At 42.7% G+C, this 18,331-nt stretch overlaps 1 protein-coding gene across 1 annotated transcript in view; it reads left to right on the top strand.

The window, feature by feature from the left end:
• Positions 1–1,975: 1,975 nt before the first annotated feature.
• The window catches only part of GPR50 (G protein-coupled receptor 50), a 237,913-nt gene continuing 221,557 nt past the window's right edge, over positions 1,976–18,331 (top strand). Inside the window, exon 1 of the mRNA XM_077485522.1 lies at positions 1,976–2,910. Within this exon, the coding sequence (XP_077341648.1) occupies positions 2,712–2,910 (199 nt within the window). The 5' untranslated portion in view covers positions 1,976–2,711. The remainder of the gene's footprint in view (positions 2,911–18,331) is intronic.

Raw genomic sequence — 18,331 nt, 5'->3', positions numbered from 1 at the left:
CCACTCATACAGTATTAAAACCCCTTATGGTACATTTTAGGATGTACCACTCTCTCTCTTTGTTCTCCTTTCTTTCCCTTTAATCTGTGTCTAGCCTAAATTTCTTGTTTTTTTCACCCCATCCCTCTCTATAGCCGTTTTTCTTGTTCTTTCTTTTATTCTTTCTCTCCCTTTTTCTTTGTTCCTCACCCTCTTTTCCTCTACCTTCCATGTATTCCCTATTTTTTGTCCTTCTCTTACTCCTTGGTGGGGGTGGGGGGAATGGGATGAGTGGCAATGCTGGGGGAGTTCTGATCAGCCAGCTTAGGTGCTCTTGATCAAGGTCATCTGCTGATCTGAGAACTGTAGTGGGGACTTTTAATGGCAACTATAATCACAGATAATGTTACTCACTGTGTCTCCGGCTTCACTGTGGCTCCAACTTTGTGATGTCTCGTAGCAGTGACACCTATGCCGAAATCAAGAGATAGGGTCTCCTCCAGCCCCTCCCACTTCACATTCCTCACCAGTCATGGTTTGGATTAATCATGTCCATTGATTTGTTTACATTCAATTTATTATTATTATAAATATATTAATCTTTTATGATTACATCTGTACAATTTTTTTATTTTATCTATGCTTTAAAAATCCTGGACCACCCTCAGGGGTTAGTGACATCAAATCAAATTTAAATGTATTTAATAAATATTATCCATACCCTTCCATGTTTCATGTAAAGTCCCATTTCTATTCTCTAATTCTTTACAAATTAACTAGGGATAGAAGCATGCCATTGTTATATCAAGGTTGCGATAGGTCACTTTCTCTGAATTTGCCCAATCAATATATGCTTATTGCGATTTTTTTTACCAAAAATATGTAGAAGAATACATATTGGCCTAAACTGATGAAGACAATTTTATTTTATTTTTACTTTTTTGGATATTTATTATAGCAAAAAGTAAAAAATATATATATTTTTTTAAATGTTTGCTTTTTTTGTTTATAGCACAAATAAAAAAAAAAACACAGATGTGATTAAATACAACTAAAAGAAAGCTCTATCTATGGGAAAAAAAAGGACATCAATATTGTTTGGGTACAGCGTCACACAACTGCGCAATTGTCAGTTAAACAGTTGTCAGTTGCACGACTGCGCAATTGTCAGTTAAACAGTTGTCAGTTGCACGACTGCGCAATTGTCATTTAAACAGTTAATTGTCAGTCGCACGACCGTGCAGTTGCCAGTTAAACAGTTAATTGTCAGTCGCACAACCGTGCAATTGTCAGTTAAACAGTTAATTGTCAGTCGCACGACCGTGCAATAGTCAGTGAAACAATTTATTGTCAGTCGCACGGCCGCGCAATTGACAGTTAAAGCTATGCACTGCCGTATCGCAAAAAAATGGCCTGGTTAGGAAGGGGGCAAATCCTTCTGGGGGTGAAGTAGTTAAAGGGGAGCTGAAGTAGTTAAAGGTGGAAACACTTCTGAAATGATTTATCTTTTTTTTACATCACAGAAACTTGACATTTTAACAGGGGTGTGCAGACTTTTTATATCCACTGTATATATCTGCACACATACACGCATGTATGTTTGAGCTATGGGGTGCACACCATAATGCAACAGGCTGTACACATCTATGTTAATATCCATCATGCTTGAAAGTATTTGCAACCCATGACACAATTATTATTATATTATACAGAATTGATAAAGCACCAACAGCTTGCACACTTGGCAATATATGATTATTCTTTGTTGCTTGGTCTTTGATCATAACTTACCACTAATAAAGATCCTTCACTACATCCTCAAATGGTCATAGTAATGATTTATTATCAATAGATGTAATCACAATGACAGATATACAATGTGATTTCCTTCTCCATGATCAGAAACCTCACTTTATGTCCCTAACCTGAAATGAAACGATTCACAGGTGTGCCATTAATAAAAAGGAGAAGGCTGAGTGTGCCAGGCTGATGTGCTGTGCCCAGGGGGCTGTACTCCTGAATAAACACAGCTGCCTGGCTGGTATTTTCGGTTGATGCCCTATAGCTGTTCTGTAACACATGTGAGGCTGTGATTTATGCTGGATTCCCAGCTGGTTATTAGCTGGTAAAGGTGAGACTTTAGGCTGCCTACCCCCTGCTCTGGAGGAACCAGCATGAAAATGCTTGTGAAATGCCATCGTTCAGCTGTCATCATCATCATCAGCCTGTGTTGCTGGTGTCAGATCGGCTGTGCGTGCACCCTGTCCGTCCACCGAGCCTGGCACAAGCAGAGGAGGGGGTCTGTAGTTCGGCGGCAGAGCCCTGGGAAGTTCAGCACTGGAAGCACAGCTGTCAGAGGTCTGTCTGGATGGAGCACAGCACGACCAATAGAAATCACAGCAGCATGCATAGCGCACGGTGGGGGACAGCGATCGCTCTGCCTTGTAGTAGCTGGACTGTGGATGGAGAAGTCCTGATTGACAAAGCATTGGAGAGAACGAGGCGGGGAGCCCTACCTAGCCATTCCTGCCTCCCTCCTGCTCATCAACACGCTGCCTTTCTGGGGGTGGCGCATTGGCACCAGCAAACGTGTGTTCTGCCAACAACAGAGGTCCATCTCTAACTCCTGTCCTCAGTCAGTCTGGAAGACCTGCCCACTCCTTCATGAAGAGCACAGCACCCCATGAAGAGACCCACTCCGCTCCTGGAAGCCCCCTTTGCATCGCACAGAGATGATGGAGATGAATAGGACTTGTCTTGACTGCTGGACACCAGGAGCAGCTGGCACAGATCAAGACTGGGAGGACCATCCTTCTCCTGGACTGACCACTGCTCTGGCAGTAGTGCTGATCTTCACCATCGTGGTGGACATCCTGGGCAATGTCTTGGTTATTCTGTCAGTCCTCAGGAACAAAAAGCTCCAGAATGCTGGTGGGTACCAAACATGTTAAGAGGTGGCTGTGGATATTGACTTTACTATAGTAAATCTACCCAGAATAGCCTAATGCAAATGTAGAAGTCTTTATCAACTTTAATAATGTGTGAATTTGCACACCTTACATAATTCTTAAAGTGCCCTATGTGGATATACATTTGCTTTTTAGGTAAGCCAATACCTTAATCCTTTAAGTTCCCTTTGTGGATATAGAATTACTTTTTAGGTAAGCCAATACCTTAATTCTTTAAGTTCCCTATGTGGATATAGATTTATTTTTTAGGTAAGCCAATACCTTAATTCTTTAAGTGCCCTGTGCGGGTATACATTTAATTTTCTAGCTAAGCCATTGCCTTAATTATTTAAGTGCCCTATGTGGGTATACATTTGATTTTCTAGCTAAGTCATTATCTTAATTCTTTAAGTTCCTTATGTGGATATAAAATTACTTTTTAGGTAAGTCATTACCTTAATTCTTTAAGTTCACTATGTCGATATAAAATTACTTTTTTGGTAAGTCATTACCTTAATTCTTTAGGTGACCTATGTGGATATAAAATTTCTTTTTAGGTAAGTCATTACCTTAATTCTTTAAGTTTCTTATGTGGATATAGAATTACTTTTTAGGTAAGTCATTACCTTAATTCTTTAGGTGACCTATGTGGATATAAAATTACTTTTTAGGTAAGCCATTACCTTAATTCTTTAAGTTTCTTATGTGGATATAGAATTACTTTTTAGGTAAGTCATTACCTTAATTCTTTAGGTGACCTATGTCGATATAAAATTACTTTTTAGGTAAGCCATTACCTTAATTCTTTAAGTTCGCTATGTCGATATAAAATTACTTTTTTGGTAAGTCATTACCTTAATACGTTAAGTTCGCTATGTCAATATAGAATTACTTTTTAGGTAAGTCGTTACTTTAATTCATTAAGTGCCCTATGTGGATATAAAATTACTTTTTAGATAAGTCATTACCTTAATTCTTTAAGTTCCCTATGTGGATCTAAAACTACTTTTTAGGTAAGTCATTATTTTAATTATTTAAGTGCCCTATGTGGATATAAAATAATTTTTTAGGTAAGCCACCAAAGTGGTGTTACATCTCTGATGCAGATATTTAGGGTTGGTCAAACATTAACATATTTCACAGGTACCGCCCTTTATAAGGATAGAGATTTGGGAGTAAAGGGTTAATGGTCTAATCTAAAATGCCCTCCACCCTTTCATGATATATATCTTTTAATTGTATTATTAAACCTGTATATTGTGAAAACTTTCATCCATCTCCTTTCTGTATTCACTAGTAGAAGTGTATCTGTTGGAATGGACAGATTGGGAATTGAATCAGATAGAACACCTATCAGAAAGTTCTTTCATCTGGAGTGTAATAGGAAGAGATGTAGGATTGTGTCAGATCAGATCAGTGTTCAGTCAAGGATCAGAGGGTGTATGAGCACCTTTCCTTATTTTCATATAAGGTTTTTAATCACTTAGTAAAATGACTTTAACCCCTTGTCGGTAATAATCTAGACAGTAATTTATATATTTCTAAAGTTTGGAGATGAAGAATTTGCCATCATGAGTCTAAATATTTTTTCTAAGTGATCACAAATCTTCCTAGTAGACATGGAAAAGTGTTCCTACACTATAAATGAATACTTGTACACAGCTTACCACAATTTTTTTGGATTTGGCAATTTAAAGGGAGCAGTTAGAGTGTTTTCCAGGTTAAAGTTAAATTAATTCTGTATCCATTCCTCTTATTGCAGATGGGGACAAATCAGCCTTTTTTAACTGTCTTACTTCTGAATGACCCTTGAAATAATTTGTAGGACCCAGGGAAGCCCTGCTAAAACCATATAATCAGAATTAGTAGAAAAATGTCCCTTACATTGGGGGTCAGTGGAAAAAAATGTCCCTTACATTGGAGGTCAGTGGAAAAAAAATGTCCCTTACATTGGAGGTCAGTGGAAAAAAAATGTCCCTTACATTGGAGGTCAGTGGAAAAAAAATGTCCCTTACATTGGAGGTCAGTGGAAAAAAAATGTCCCTTACATTGGAGGTCAGTGGAAAACAATGTCCCTAAAGCCCCATACACACTATCAGATTGCCTGCTGATTTTTTCCATCAGATTTACCAAAACCATATAATATGAGGTCAAACCTTAGGGGTTTCAATGTGTATGCAATCAGGCAGGCCCTTGTACTACATGGTTTTGGTAAACCTGAAGGAAAAAAATCAGCAGACAATCTGATAGTGTGTATGGGGCTTTAGGGACATTGGGCTTTGCATTGGAGGTCAGTAAAAAAATGTTCCATACATGGGTGGTCAGTGAGAAGAAAGTCCCCTTTACAGTGGTGGTCAGACTGTGACCTTTACAGGTAGCTAAAAGGATAATTGGGATCATGCAGTTGGCTTTGCCAAGTGAAGTTGGCCTTGAGGCTGGGTTCACACTGCTGCGGTGTATGAGATCGGATGTGATTTGCACCGCACTGCAGTGCAAATCACATGCGATCTCTGTGCGATGTGATTCCAGCCATACAGATAGTATGGCTGAATTCGCATCACATCCGGCCCAAACTCGCACAGGACCCCTTTTTTGGTCCGCAGCAGAATCGGATCGCATGGATGTTCACACCATGCGATCCGATTCCTGTCCGAGTTTGCAGATCGCACTGCGATATGCGAACTGATTTGGAGGTGTCATTAACTTTTCACTGACACTTCCAGCAGTTCGCATAGGGCAGTGTGAACTGCCGCCGGGAGGCATGCGATGCGGGAACCCGCAGTAGATCCGCAGCGTTCCCGCATCGCAGCAGTGTGAACCCAGCCTAAAGATATGCTGGCTAATCAAATGAAAAGTCAACCAGCCACAGTTCAAGGAATCTCTAGTAAGCTCTTGAGGAACTCTAGGGTTCTTCGGAACCCTGGCTGAGAATGGCTGGTCTAGATAAAAGGAAATGTTGTCATCAATTTTAACTCCTGTGTTAATTTATTCAATTACAGTTCTGCCTGACTACTGCAAAGAGAAAGTCTTGTTTACAATAACAAATTGGTATTTTCAGGATACAGATGCAATATCATCTATTACTTTATTTATGATAATGCTTTCAAAAAATAGTTGTATTTACGTAGTATTCATGAATGTGTTCTGGACTGGTTACCTTGGAGTCGTATCTAGAAGCTTGACAATTACAATGTCAGATGTGCGGCTAGACCTAATACTTTGTGACATGTTTGTATATCTCAGGTTTATAGAGTAATGTGCTACTGCCGTCTGAGTCACACAGCTTAACACATGGCTTCACACGTGTGGACTGACAAACCACAATCTGACTGAATCAGGTAGGAGGAATTTACTTCTGTGCAAATCAGTGTTGTAGCTCAAGGTCACAGAGGGTAAAAGGTGATCAGTTGGACACTTTGAAATGACTATTGCCATGTTAAAGGCTCTAAAAGCAGCTCTAGTTAAGCCGGACATGGATCGAAATTCAGCTGGTTCTGCAGGGACTGGACAAATTTTTGATTCATATATAGGTAGGATGGTAATACAGTCAACGACTTCTGTATAACTGCCCTGTAAGCCCCTGTACACACAGAGATTTGTCGGAGATTTCGACAACCAAATCCGTCGAAACTTGTCCGTCGGATTTTGCCCGTCGGATCTTGTCCGAAACTGTTGCATACACACGGTCGGACTAAGTTGTCGAAAAATCCGAACATTCAGAACGTGATGACGTAATTTCGTTACGATGGGACTACGTTCAGGCTAGTAGCCAATAGCTTTGATGTAGGAATTTGATCTGAGCATGCGTAGCACTTGGTCCGATCAAAATTCTCTACACATGATCGGAGTATGTCTGATCGAACCAGTTGGTCGTAAAATATTTCCAACAAGTTGAAAAATTGGGTCCGACGGATATTCCGACGGAATCAGTCCGATGCATACCACACATAGTCGGATTATCCGTCAACACGGTCCGATAGGACACATTCCGACGGATTCTCCGACCGTGTGTACAAGGGCTTAGACTTTTGCTTTTTGATATAGCTGTAGCCCGCAGCGCTGATCAGTGTATTCTTGTAGTGGGGGGGGGGTGTCTCAATACAATAGCACAACGGGGAGAACTCCCCCATCCACGTTGAATGTTTGCATGAAGACATCGAGTAACCCGCTGGTTAATCAAAAAAATATTACTCTTCTATGGCCAGCATTATACATACCAGATGAGTAACTGTAAAGTAAAGTAAAGTAGAGGCAACAAAGATGGAAGGAAATATGCATTTTTCATAAGACAGCTTGCACAATTACAATAGTTAAAGATTGAGTATTCAGATTTCTACCTAAGTCTAGCAAGTGACTGCTTCTTAACTTCTAGAGCATACCTATTTACAAGGGGAGCATAGGGAGGGTTTTCATGTTTTTCATTAATTGATGATAATTTCCTTCAAGTAGCCATTAGACCCCAATTACCAGTAGCTGCAAATCAGTAAAGGTGGCTAGTTAGAATATTGGCTGCTTCAACAGGGTCTGACCAAGATTCAAACCCTCTATGGGCAGGCTGATTGTGCCCAAGTCAATCCCATAAGCATTCAGCTGTTTCACAAGGAAAATGGAGAGATTGGTTCCTCTATATGTAGCCGCCCCCACCACTCAAGGCAGCATAGGGTCCCCGGCAGCATAGGGCAGAGTCGCAATTGCGTCCCCTGTAGGTATGCTCCTGATGCAGGTTGCACATTGCAGTACATGCAGAGCATGTCTTGTGTACTCTGTGCAAAGATATGTCTTTGTACTTTATGTCCGTAATACGAGGTACCTGTCCCTTCCAAGGCCAAGTGTACCTGATAATTTCCTTCAAGTAGCCATTAGTCCCCAATTACCAGTAGCTGCAAATCAGTAAAGCTGGCCATATATAGTTAGAATATTGGCCGATTCAGCGGGGACTGACCAAGATGCAAACCCTCTATGGGCAGGCTGATTGTGCCCAAGTCAATGCATCGATCGTCTTGGGTACAACCAGCTTGCCAAATTTTATACATACGATCATTGCCAGCAGCTATAGCCACTAGCAATAATCACTGTGTTCTCCCAGCTGGGATGGCTCGCCACACCCCCACCCAGGGGAACACAATAGCTCCACGGGAAGGATTCCCCCATCAACACTGATTGTGTTGATGGGGGAATCAAGTAATTTTCTTTTCTGCAACTCGTGATTGCAGGCAAGTAAATCGCATCATCTATAGCCAGCTTTAGATTTGCAATAAACAAGCTGCCTGTGGAGTACTAACAATTTTAAAAGATAACCCCTTTGTTGCTGGATAAGTCCACATTGGAAATGTTTAGCAGATATCTAGTTGTTCCTCCTTGTCAGTGCACAGATAAACACACTGGACCTGATTTATTAAACTGAGTAGTAAGGCGAAGTGCAGTGATGTGAAGAGAAGAAAATCACTTTACACATTTAGTCATTCAGAAGAAAACTCAGTTTTTTCCAAACTCCCCCCTGCATAGTACAGGAAATCATGGCCACTGCGTCTCAGCACTTGCATGATTAAAATAAAATTGTACAGTACATACTTACCTATGCCTTGGTTGAAAGATTTATAAGAATCTGAATCATTTAACATCAAACTACCACTCAGTATCCATGGGTCCATTTTATATCAATTGCATTAGCCTGTGTTCACTTAAAAATGTCTGCATTGGTAAAAATGAACCTGCCACTACATTGACGTTATATGCACCAAGTGTGCTGTGTAATCTAGAGGAATCCTAAAATATTCAAGGAGGCTGAGAAACTCTTGAATGCTAAAACACATTGAGGGGAATTGATCAAAGCTGGCGCAGTCTGCAACAAATGTGCATGGCAACCAATCAGCTCTCTGAATTAAAACTGAATTTTATTTTTGTTTAGTTTTCAGCACTGAAAACATGCAGCAAACGAAAACTATGACAAAATATTTTTGTCTATAAAATTAATACCGCTGCAGCCTCGGCTGCACAGAATTAATGGATGGGAATAGCGCTGTACAGAGAGCCCCGTTCATTCACAAACTGAAGCGTAGTAAACACAGTTTCAGTTATGAATCGGTATGGATCACTGAATCTCCATTCAGAAAAGAAAGAGGCCTGTAAATGACACATTTACCGGCCCCTTCCCTGCTCTCCATCCTGACAGTTCCCCTGCAGCAGCTGGCGGGAGAGGGGAGGGGGAAACCTGGCAGAGCTGCGGGGGATTGGGGGGGGCAGGAGAGGACACAGGCAGGCTGGAGAGCACATAGGAGGCAGCAGAATGAATCTGGATAGGAGGAGCGGCAGGCAGCTGCTGAATCTGCTTCTCCTTCTAGCCTTCCCACAGGCATTCAGCTGTTGCACAAGGAAAATGGAGAGATTGGTTCCTCTATATGTAGCCGCCTCCACCACTCCAGGCAGCATAGCGTCCCCGGCAGCATAGGGCAGGGTCGCAATTGTGTCCCTTGTAGGTACGCTCCGGATGCAGTTTGCACATTGCAGTACATGCAGAGCATGTCTTGTGTACTCTGTGCAAAGATATGTCTTTGTACTTCATGTCCATAATACGAGGTACCTGTCCCTTCCAGAGCCAAGTGAACCTGAAAACTCTTATGCCACGTGCACACGGTTGGACTTTCCGACGGCAAATGTGCGATCGGAGCTTGTTGTCAGAAATTTCCGACCATGTGTAGGCTATAAATTCTGATCGTGTGTAGACAATTCCGTCGTATGTGTTGTACGTCACCGCGTTATTGACATTCGGAATTTCTGACCAACTTTGTGTGACCGTGTGTATACAAGACAAGTTTGAACCAACATCCGTCTGAAAAAATACCATGGATTTTGTTGTCGGAATGTGCGATTGTGTGTATGCGGCATTATATTCCCTAAAATTCAAGTATACTATATTAAGCATGAACTATGTACAATACGGGAAATTATCAAAACTCAAGTAGACAGAATCTGGAGCAGCTGTGCATGGCAACCAATCAGAAAGGCAAAAACAAAATCCCCATCAGGGTCCCCCTTAAATCAGGGTCCTGCATTCATTCAGTGTCCTTTATACATCAGTGTCTCTGTCAGAGTTCCACCTTAGATCAGGGTCCCCATTAGGCTGGATTCACACCTATGCAGTTTTAGGGCTTTTTGCATATTTGCACTACAGAACGTGTTCCATAGGAAACCATGTTAAATGGACTGTAGTGCAAATCTGCAAAATGCAAAAAGCATAAGTGTGAATGCAGCCTTAGAGTCCTCCTTTAGGCTCCATTCACACCAATGCGTTTTTTCTTGCTTTTTGCAGAAACGCAGGGCATTATTTTCAACATGGGTTCCTGTGGAACCCGTTCACATTATTGCATTTTTGTGCCTCTTCATTTATGGAAAGGATCGGGGACTTTTTTAAATGCAAAACGCTGCTTTTTTTGCAGCGTGCATTGCATTTTACCATGATTTTTCCGTGATTTGCAGTTTAAATCCCAGCAACAAATTTGGCTAAAAATAAAAAAGGAGCATAACAAAATGCAAACTGTAAAAAATGCAAAAAGCACAGCAAAAAGAACTTCAGAAATGCTTAAAAGCAACATGCATAGGTGTGAATGAAGCCTTACAGAAGCAGAGACAACAGGCAGCCTATGCTGACCTTAAGGCTGGATTCACACCTAGGCATTTTTAGTGCTTTTTGCATTTTGCAGATTTGTACTACAGAACATGTTCCATAGGAAACCATGGTAAATGGACTGTAGTGCAAATCTGCAAAATGCAAAAAGCACTAAACATGCATAGGTGTGAATCCAGCCTAAAAGATAAGAAACGGATTTTTTTTCAGTATCATACTTACCAAGATAGATACAGCATCGGTCCGATGTTGCATCTGTCCCCTAGCGCCTGTACACTCAAAACTGATTGATCGAACACTGCCGATGGCTCAGTTCTCACAACTCCACCAGCAGAGAGCTGCTGACTATCAATCAGCAGACCTCCGCTCTGTGCCCCTGTGCTCACTGGAGCATTGAGCTGTGAAGGGGCAGGGGGCGGCCGTTTCAGGCTCTCGCTGAAAAAGCTGAGACGGGGCTTCAGCCCAGGCACCTGGCAGATTCTCGCCTTCCATTGTTGGGGTGATGCAGTTCCTGGACTGATTTCTGTGACGTCAGCAGAGAGCGGACATCAGACTGCTCTCTGCTGAAAATGGGTCACAGGGGTGCAAAATGAATTGCACTCCTGTGATCCATATGAGAAGCCCAGCCAAATGAGCTCAGGCTGGACTTCTCCTTAAACTTCACTATAAGATGTGATTTTCATAAATACTATAGTTGATGTTTGATTAAAGCGGAGCTCCACCCGATTTTAAGACATTAGACCAATACAATCAACTCTATCGCCTAATGTAAAAACTGAAGTTATTTTTAATTTTTTTTGTCTCTGTAACTTACTTGTCATTGTAATCCTCTGTATTTCCGGTCTCTCCTGTGTGCGGATAGAGGAGTGGCTAGTGCGGCTATTTTGTAATTTCCTGATAGCCGCACTGACTCCTGGAAGCTTGTGTCATTGTTCCCAGGAGTCAGTGAGGCAGCCTGGCGCGAGTTATCGCGGGATTTCAACTACGTTGCCATCACACCAGGGCGGGTCTTCCAACGCTGCCGCCTGTTGCGATGGCAACCCGAGCTGTTGATGGCGCTACAAGTTCAACTTACTGCACATGCACGAGATCGGGGATACAACGCGCAGGGCATGCTGGTCGATCAGCAGCACTGTATCCCAGAAGAGGATGCCTGTGGGCTTCACATGCCCACAGGCAAGATGAGAACGGCCAAAAAGAAGCTTTAAAAGTTATTTTTTAAACAGAAAACTGACATCTTAATGACATAAAAACTGGAACAAGTGAGTTTTAATTTTCAATAACTTAATCGGTGTCATTTTAGCAAAAAAATAACAAAAAAACTATTTAGGCAGTGGAACCCAGCTTTAAATTAGTTCTATGGTCACAGAATTTTTGTTTTTTTTATAGATTAATTAAAATAGTTTTTTTATAAATTTTATAAACAATTAAAATAGTTTTTTTTATAAATTTTTGGGGATATTTATTATAGCTAAAAGTAAAAAATATTGAGTTTTTTTCAAAATTGTCGCTATTTTTTTGTTTATGGCGCAAAAAAATTAAAAACGCTGAGGTGATCAAATACTATCAAAAGAAAGCTCTGTTAGGCCATGTCGGCCAAGACATGTTTCCATGTTCTGTATTTTCTAAATGTTTATTGTATATCCTATCTGTTAAAATCAATAAAAATTATTGGAAAAGAAAAGAAAGCTCTATTTGTGGGAAAAGAAGGACGCCGATTTTGTTTCAGTTAAAGTGACGTAGTGCCGAATCGCAAAAAGTGCTCTGGTCAGGAAGGGGGTAAAATCTTCCCGGGGCTGAAGCAGTTAATGAAGGTACCATATTTAGCAACTCACATGGTTGATGATTAACCAGTTGCCGACCGCCGCACGCCGATGTACGTCGGCAGAATGGCACGGGCAGGCATAAGGGCTTACATGTACGTCCCTTGCCTCCCGCGGGTCGGGGGCCCGATCGGGCCCCCGCCCGGTGCCTGCGGCGGTCGGTTTTCGTCCGGGAGCGATCCGGGACGAGGGGGCGGCCATTCATTCATGGCCACCCCCTCGCGATCGCTCCCGACGAATAGAAATCCCCCGTGACATCACTTCCTCTCCTGTAATGTAAACACAGGAGAGGAAGTGATGTATTCTCTCCTCCGTGTCGGTATTTTTCGTTCCGACACGGAGGAGAGCGGATCGGTGAGTTGCACCAACACTCTACACACACAGTAGAACATGCCAGGCACACTCACACCCCCCCTTTACCCCCCGATCACCCCCCCAATTACCCCTGCCCCCCAGTCACAGTGACACCAATGTCATTTTTTATTTTTTTTTTTTGCATTGGTGTCATTTGTGACTGTAATAACTGTTAGGGCAGTTAGAGTTAGCCCCCTTTAGTTCTAATGTACCCCCCTAACCCCCCCAATAAAGGTTTAACCCCGTGATCACCCCCCGTCGCCAGTGTCACTAAGGCTGGGTTCACATTGCAGCGGTTTATGAGAACGAATGTGATTCGCACCGCACTGCAGTGCAAATCACATCCGATCTCTGTGCGATTCGAGTTCAGCCATTCGCCGCACCCGCCACACCCGCCGCACCCGCCGCAAATTCGCACGGGACCCTTTTTTTGGCCCGCAGCAGAATCGGATCGCATGGGTGTTCACACCATGCGATCCGAGTTTGCAGATCGCACTGCGATATGCGAACTGATCTGGGGGTGTCAGTAACATTTCACTGACACTCCCAGCAGTTCGCATAGGGCAGTGTGAACTGCCGCCGGGAGGCATGCGATGCGGGAACCCGCCGCGGATTCGCGGCGTTTCCGCATCGCTCCAGTGTGAACCCAGCCTAATAAGCGATCATTTTTCTGATCGCCGTATTAGTGTCACAGGTGATGCTAGTTAGGCAGGTAGGTATTTAGGTTCGCCGCAGCTTTTTATAGCGCCAGGGACCCCCATATACTACCGCATAAAGCCCCCTGATTGCCCCCTAGTTAACCCTTTCACCTGTGATCACCATATAACTGTTACAGGTGACGCTGGTTGGTTAGTTATTTTTTTATAGTTTCAGGGCACCCGCCATTTATTACCTAATAAAGGTTTAACCCCCTGATCACCCGGCGGGTGTCATTTGTGACTAATAACTGTTAGGGCAGTTAGGGTTAGCCCCCTTTAGTTCTAAGGTACCCCCCTAACCCCCCCAATAAAGGTTTAACCCCGTGATCACCCCCCGTCGCCAGTGTCACTAAGGCTGGGTTCACATTGCAGCGGTTTATGAGAACGGATGTGATTCGCACCGCACTGCAGTGCAAATCACATCCGATCTCTGTGCGATTCGAGTTCAGCCATTCGCCGCACCCGCCGCACCCGCCGCAAATTCGCACGGGACCCTTTTTTTGGCCCGCAGCAGAATCGGATCGCATGGGTGTTCACACCATGCGATCCGAGTTTGCAGATCGCACTGCGATATGCGAACTGATCTGGGGGTGTCAGTAACATTTCACTGACACTCCCAGCAGTTCGCATAGGGCAGTGTGAACTGCCGCCGGGAGGCATGCGATGCGGGAACCCGCCGCGCATTCGTGGCGTTCCCGCATCGCTCCAGTGTGAACCCAGCCTAATAAGCGATCGTTTTTCTGATCGCTGTATTAGTGTCACAGGTGACGCTAGTTAGGCAGGTAGGTATTTAGGTTCGCCGCAGCTTTTTATAGCGCCAGGGACCCCCATATACTACCGCATAAAGCCCCCTGATTGCCCCCTAGTTAACCCTTTCACCAGTGATCACCATATAACTGTTACAGGTGACGCTGGTTGGTTAGTTATTTTTTTATAGTTTCAGGGCACCCGCCATTTATTACCTAGTCTCACTAGTGTACCCCTAAATTTAGGGGTGTCTACTTTCCAAAATGGGGTCATTTGGGGGGGGGTTTGTGCCATCTTGGCATTTTATGGCCTTCAAAACTGTAACGCCCTTAGAAAGCCTGAAGGCGGTGCTTGGTTTTCGGGGCCCCGTACGCGGCTAGGCTCCCAAAAAGTCCCACATATGTGGTATCCCCGTACTCTGGAGAAGCAGCAGAATTTATTTTGGGGTGTCATTTCACATATGCCCATGGCATGCGTGAGCAATATATCATTTAGTGACAACTTTGTGAAAAAAAAAAAAAAAGTTTGTAATTTTCCCGCAACTTGTGGCAAAATATAAAATATTCCATGGACTCAACATGCCTCTCAGCAAATAGCTTGGGGTGTCTACTTTCTAAAATGGGGTCATTTGTGGGGGTTTTGTGCCATCTTGGCATTTTATGGCCTTCAAAACTGTAATAGGTAGTGAGAAGTGAACTCAAAAATTTACGCCCTTAGAAAGCCTGAAGGCGGTGCTTGGTTTTCGGGGCCCCGTACGCGGCTAGGCTCCCAAAAAGTCCCACATATGTGGTATCCCCGTACTCAGGAGAAGCAGCAGAATTTATTTTGGGGTGTCATTTCACATATGCCCATGGCATGCGTGAGCAATATATCATTTAGTGACAACTTTGTGAAAAAAAAAAAAAAAAAAAAGTTTGTAATTTTCCCGCAACTTGTGGCAAAATATAAAATATTCCATGAACTCAACATGCCTCTCAGCAAATAGCTTGGGGTGTCTACTTTCTAAAATGGGGTCATTTGTGGGGGTTTTGTGCCATCTTGGCATTTTATGGCCTTCAAAACTGTAATAGGTAGTGAGAAGTGAACTCAAAAATTTACGCCCTTAGAAAGCCTGAAGGCGGTGCTTGGTTTTTGGGGCCCCGTACGCGGCTAGGCTCCCAAAAAGTCCCACATATGTGGTATCCCCGTACTCAGGAGAAGCAGCAGAATTTATTTTGGGGTGTCATTTCACATACGCCCATAGCATGTGTGAGCAATATATCATTTAGTGACAACTTTGTGTAAAAAAAAAAAAAAATTTTTTTTTTTGTCATTATTCAATCGCTTGAGGCAAAAAAATAAAATATTCAATGGGCTCAACATGCCTCTTATCAATTTCCTTAGGGGGTCTACTTTCCAAAATGGGGTCATTTGGGGGGGGTTTGTACTGCCCTGCCATTTTAGCACCTCAAGAAATGAGATAGGCAGTCGTAAACTAAAAGCTGCGTAAATTCCAGAAAACGTACCTTAGTTTGTAGATGTGACAACTTTTGCGCAAACCAATAAATATACAATTATTGACTTTTTTTTTACCAAAGACATGTGGCTGAATACATTTTGGCCTAAATGTATGACTAAAATTGAGTTTATTGGATTTTTCTAATAACAAAAAGTAGAAAATATCATTTTTTTTCAAAATTTGCGGTCTTTTTACGTTTATATCGCAAAAAATAAAAATCGCAGAGGCAATCAAATACCATCAAAAGAAAGCTCTATTTGTGGGAAGAAAAGGACGCAAATTTTGTTTGGGTACAACATTGCATGACCGCGCAATTACCAGTTAAAGCAGCGCAGTGCCAAAGTGTAAAAAGACCTCTGGTCATTTACCAGCAAAATGGTCCGGTCTGAAAGTGGTTAAAACTGGCACATCTAAGTATGTAGGGATCCAGGTTAAAGCTGTCCACATAGACCGTCCTCCGCACCGCCATCGACGCCATCCCTTCCATGCTGTGCTCTATGAGCGCTTGAAGCCTCGCTTTCAGATCACTCTACTGCAGGGTAGTCTTCCCGGTCACGATTGCAGAACAACAGCAGTGAGAGCCAGCGATGCGGAGGACGGTCTATGTGGAGCTTTACCCCGGATCCCTGCATACTTAGAGGTGCCTGTTTTAATCATCGACTGCGTGAGTTGCTAAATGTTGTACCTTCAGTAAATGTAACCATATTGCTACACTTAGAGGCGCCTCTCTTCTCTTTTATACTCTGGAGCTCCTGATGGATTTTGCTTCCAATCCCCTTGTGGAGGCTTCCATTTGTAAATGGAATTTTTATGGTTACAAAACCTGATCACATTGCTATAATATTTTTATATGGACTGTAAACTGAAGGACTTATGAATAAATGATTGTGGAACGAATCATCTGAGTTTCCATTATCTCTTATGGGGACATTTGCTTTGATATTCGAGTGCTTTGGCTTACAAGCATGTTTCCGGAACGAATTCTGCTTGCAATCCAAGGTTTTACTGTATATGTGATAGAGTCTTGCTACCCAAAAAACAAAACTAATTATGTATGTACTAAAAACACAGTGGGGGTTATTTATGAAAGGCAAATCCAATTTGCACTGCAAGTGCACTTGGAAGTGCAGTCGCTCTAAATCTAAGGGGTAGATCTGAAATGAGGGGAAGCTCTGCTGATTTTATCATCCAATCAAGTGCAAGCTAAAATGTTTTTTTTTTTTATTTTCCTTGCATCTCTACCTCGGATCTACAGCGACTTTACTTCCAAGTGCACTTGCAGTGAAAAGTGGATTTTCCTTCAGTAAATAACCCCCAGTGTGCGTGTGTGAAAGGTATTCGAAAGACCAGCTGCTAGCACTGATCACATCCCCCATATGCATAAAAATGAATATATAAGAATGCAGCGCTGAATCGTGAAATAAAAACAAATATCAAAAATCATTGAATCAAAAAACACATAAAGTGCATAATTAAATGTCCATTCAATAATGTGCAGAAAAGTCCATATTAAAAAAAGTGAAAATTCCACAAATGTGAAATATGTGAGACAACGGCGCAATAAATATATTTGTGTATAATTAAATTGATATGTGCCCAAAATCTCGTGTACAAAAAATGAATTGCTGTGTTTGCTGCAGTCAAAAAAAGATGAACTTATTGACTGAATTCCACAAATGGATGTTGATTTATGAACAAATAAAAATATTGAAATCCTATGTAAAACGTCCAGACCACCAACGAATCACCTCACTTGTGACCCCGCCCCCCCAATGGGTATAGGCTCACCTCTGTGAGTGCGACCCCCCAAACTAAGCAGGGTCAGACAATGCCTGTGAGCCCCCCCAGGACTCCCCCAGTGAGAATCCAACACATATGGCTCCTAAACTTCTCCCAAGATCTCCTCCTCAGTATGTCAGCAGCAGAGTCAGCATGCAGAGAAAAACACTCCAATAGGGCTTGAGTTGTTTAAAACACTTTAACATGCGTTTATTAAAATGTACAGGGTACTCACAATAAATATGTGGGTGCTTCCAGCGCACCACACTAATACGGACATGAATTTAAAATGCAACATCGAGCCGCACATCCAAAATCTCGATCAGCTCCTCAAATCGCTATAGAGCCCGAGTGCCTTCACCGTCCTAGCCCCTCCCCTAACAGTAACATTTGAGTTCAGTTTTCTAATTTATTTCCAACTACAGTTTATAGTGATGTGCTTTAAAGTGGTTGTAAACCCTTACAACACACTGTGACCTACAGGTAAGCCTAGATTAAGGCTTACCTGTAGGTCCAAGAAATATCTCCTAAACCTACACGGTTTAGGAGATATTTGCAGAAATACAGGCAACGCTGTCTACGGCGCATGCGCCGTAGACAGCGGTGCGCAGGCGCACTGAGCGCGCCGCCGCCAACGGCGATATGCCACGCGTTCGCTGAATGACAGCGGCGGAGCAGCGAGACCCACCGAGAAGATGGATGCGCCGGACTACAGGGGACAGCGGCAACTTCGCTGGCTCCTGTGTCAGGTAAGTGACACATAATGGACTACTATGCGATGCATAGTAGTCCATTATGCTTTACCTTTGCAGGGAATGAAAGAGGAAGTAAACTCATCAGGGTTTACTTCCTCTTTAAGGAGTCACTTCATTCCATTACAC

Source organism: Lithobates pipiens, unplaced genomic scaffold (genome assembly GCF_037356315.1).
Source record: "Lithobates pipiens isolate NorthernLeopardFrog02 unplaced genomic scaffold, aLitPip1_a1.2 Scaffold_1, whole genome shotgun sequence".
Taxonomy (NCBI): Eukaryota; Metazoa; Chordata; class Amphibia; order Anura; family Ranidae; genus Lithobates; species Lithobates pipiens.
This window is presented reverse-complemented; position numbering and strand designations above follow the sequence as displayed.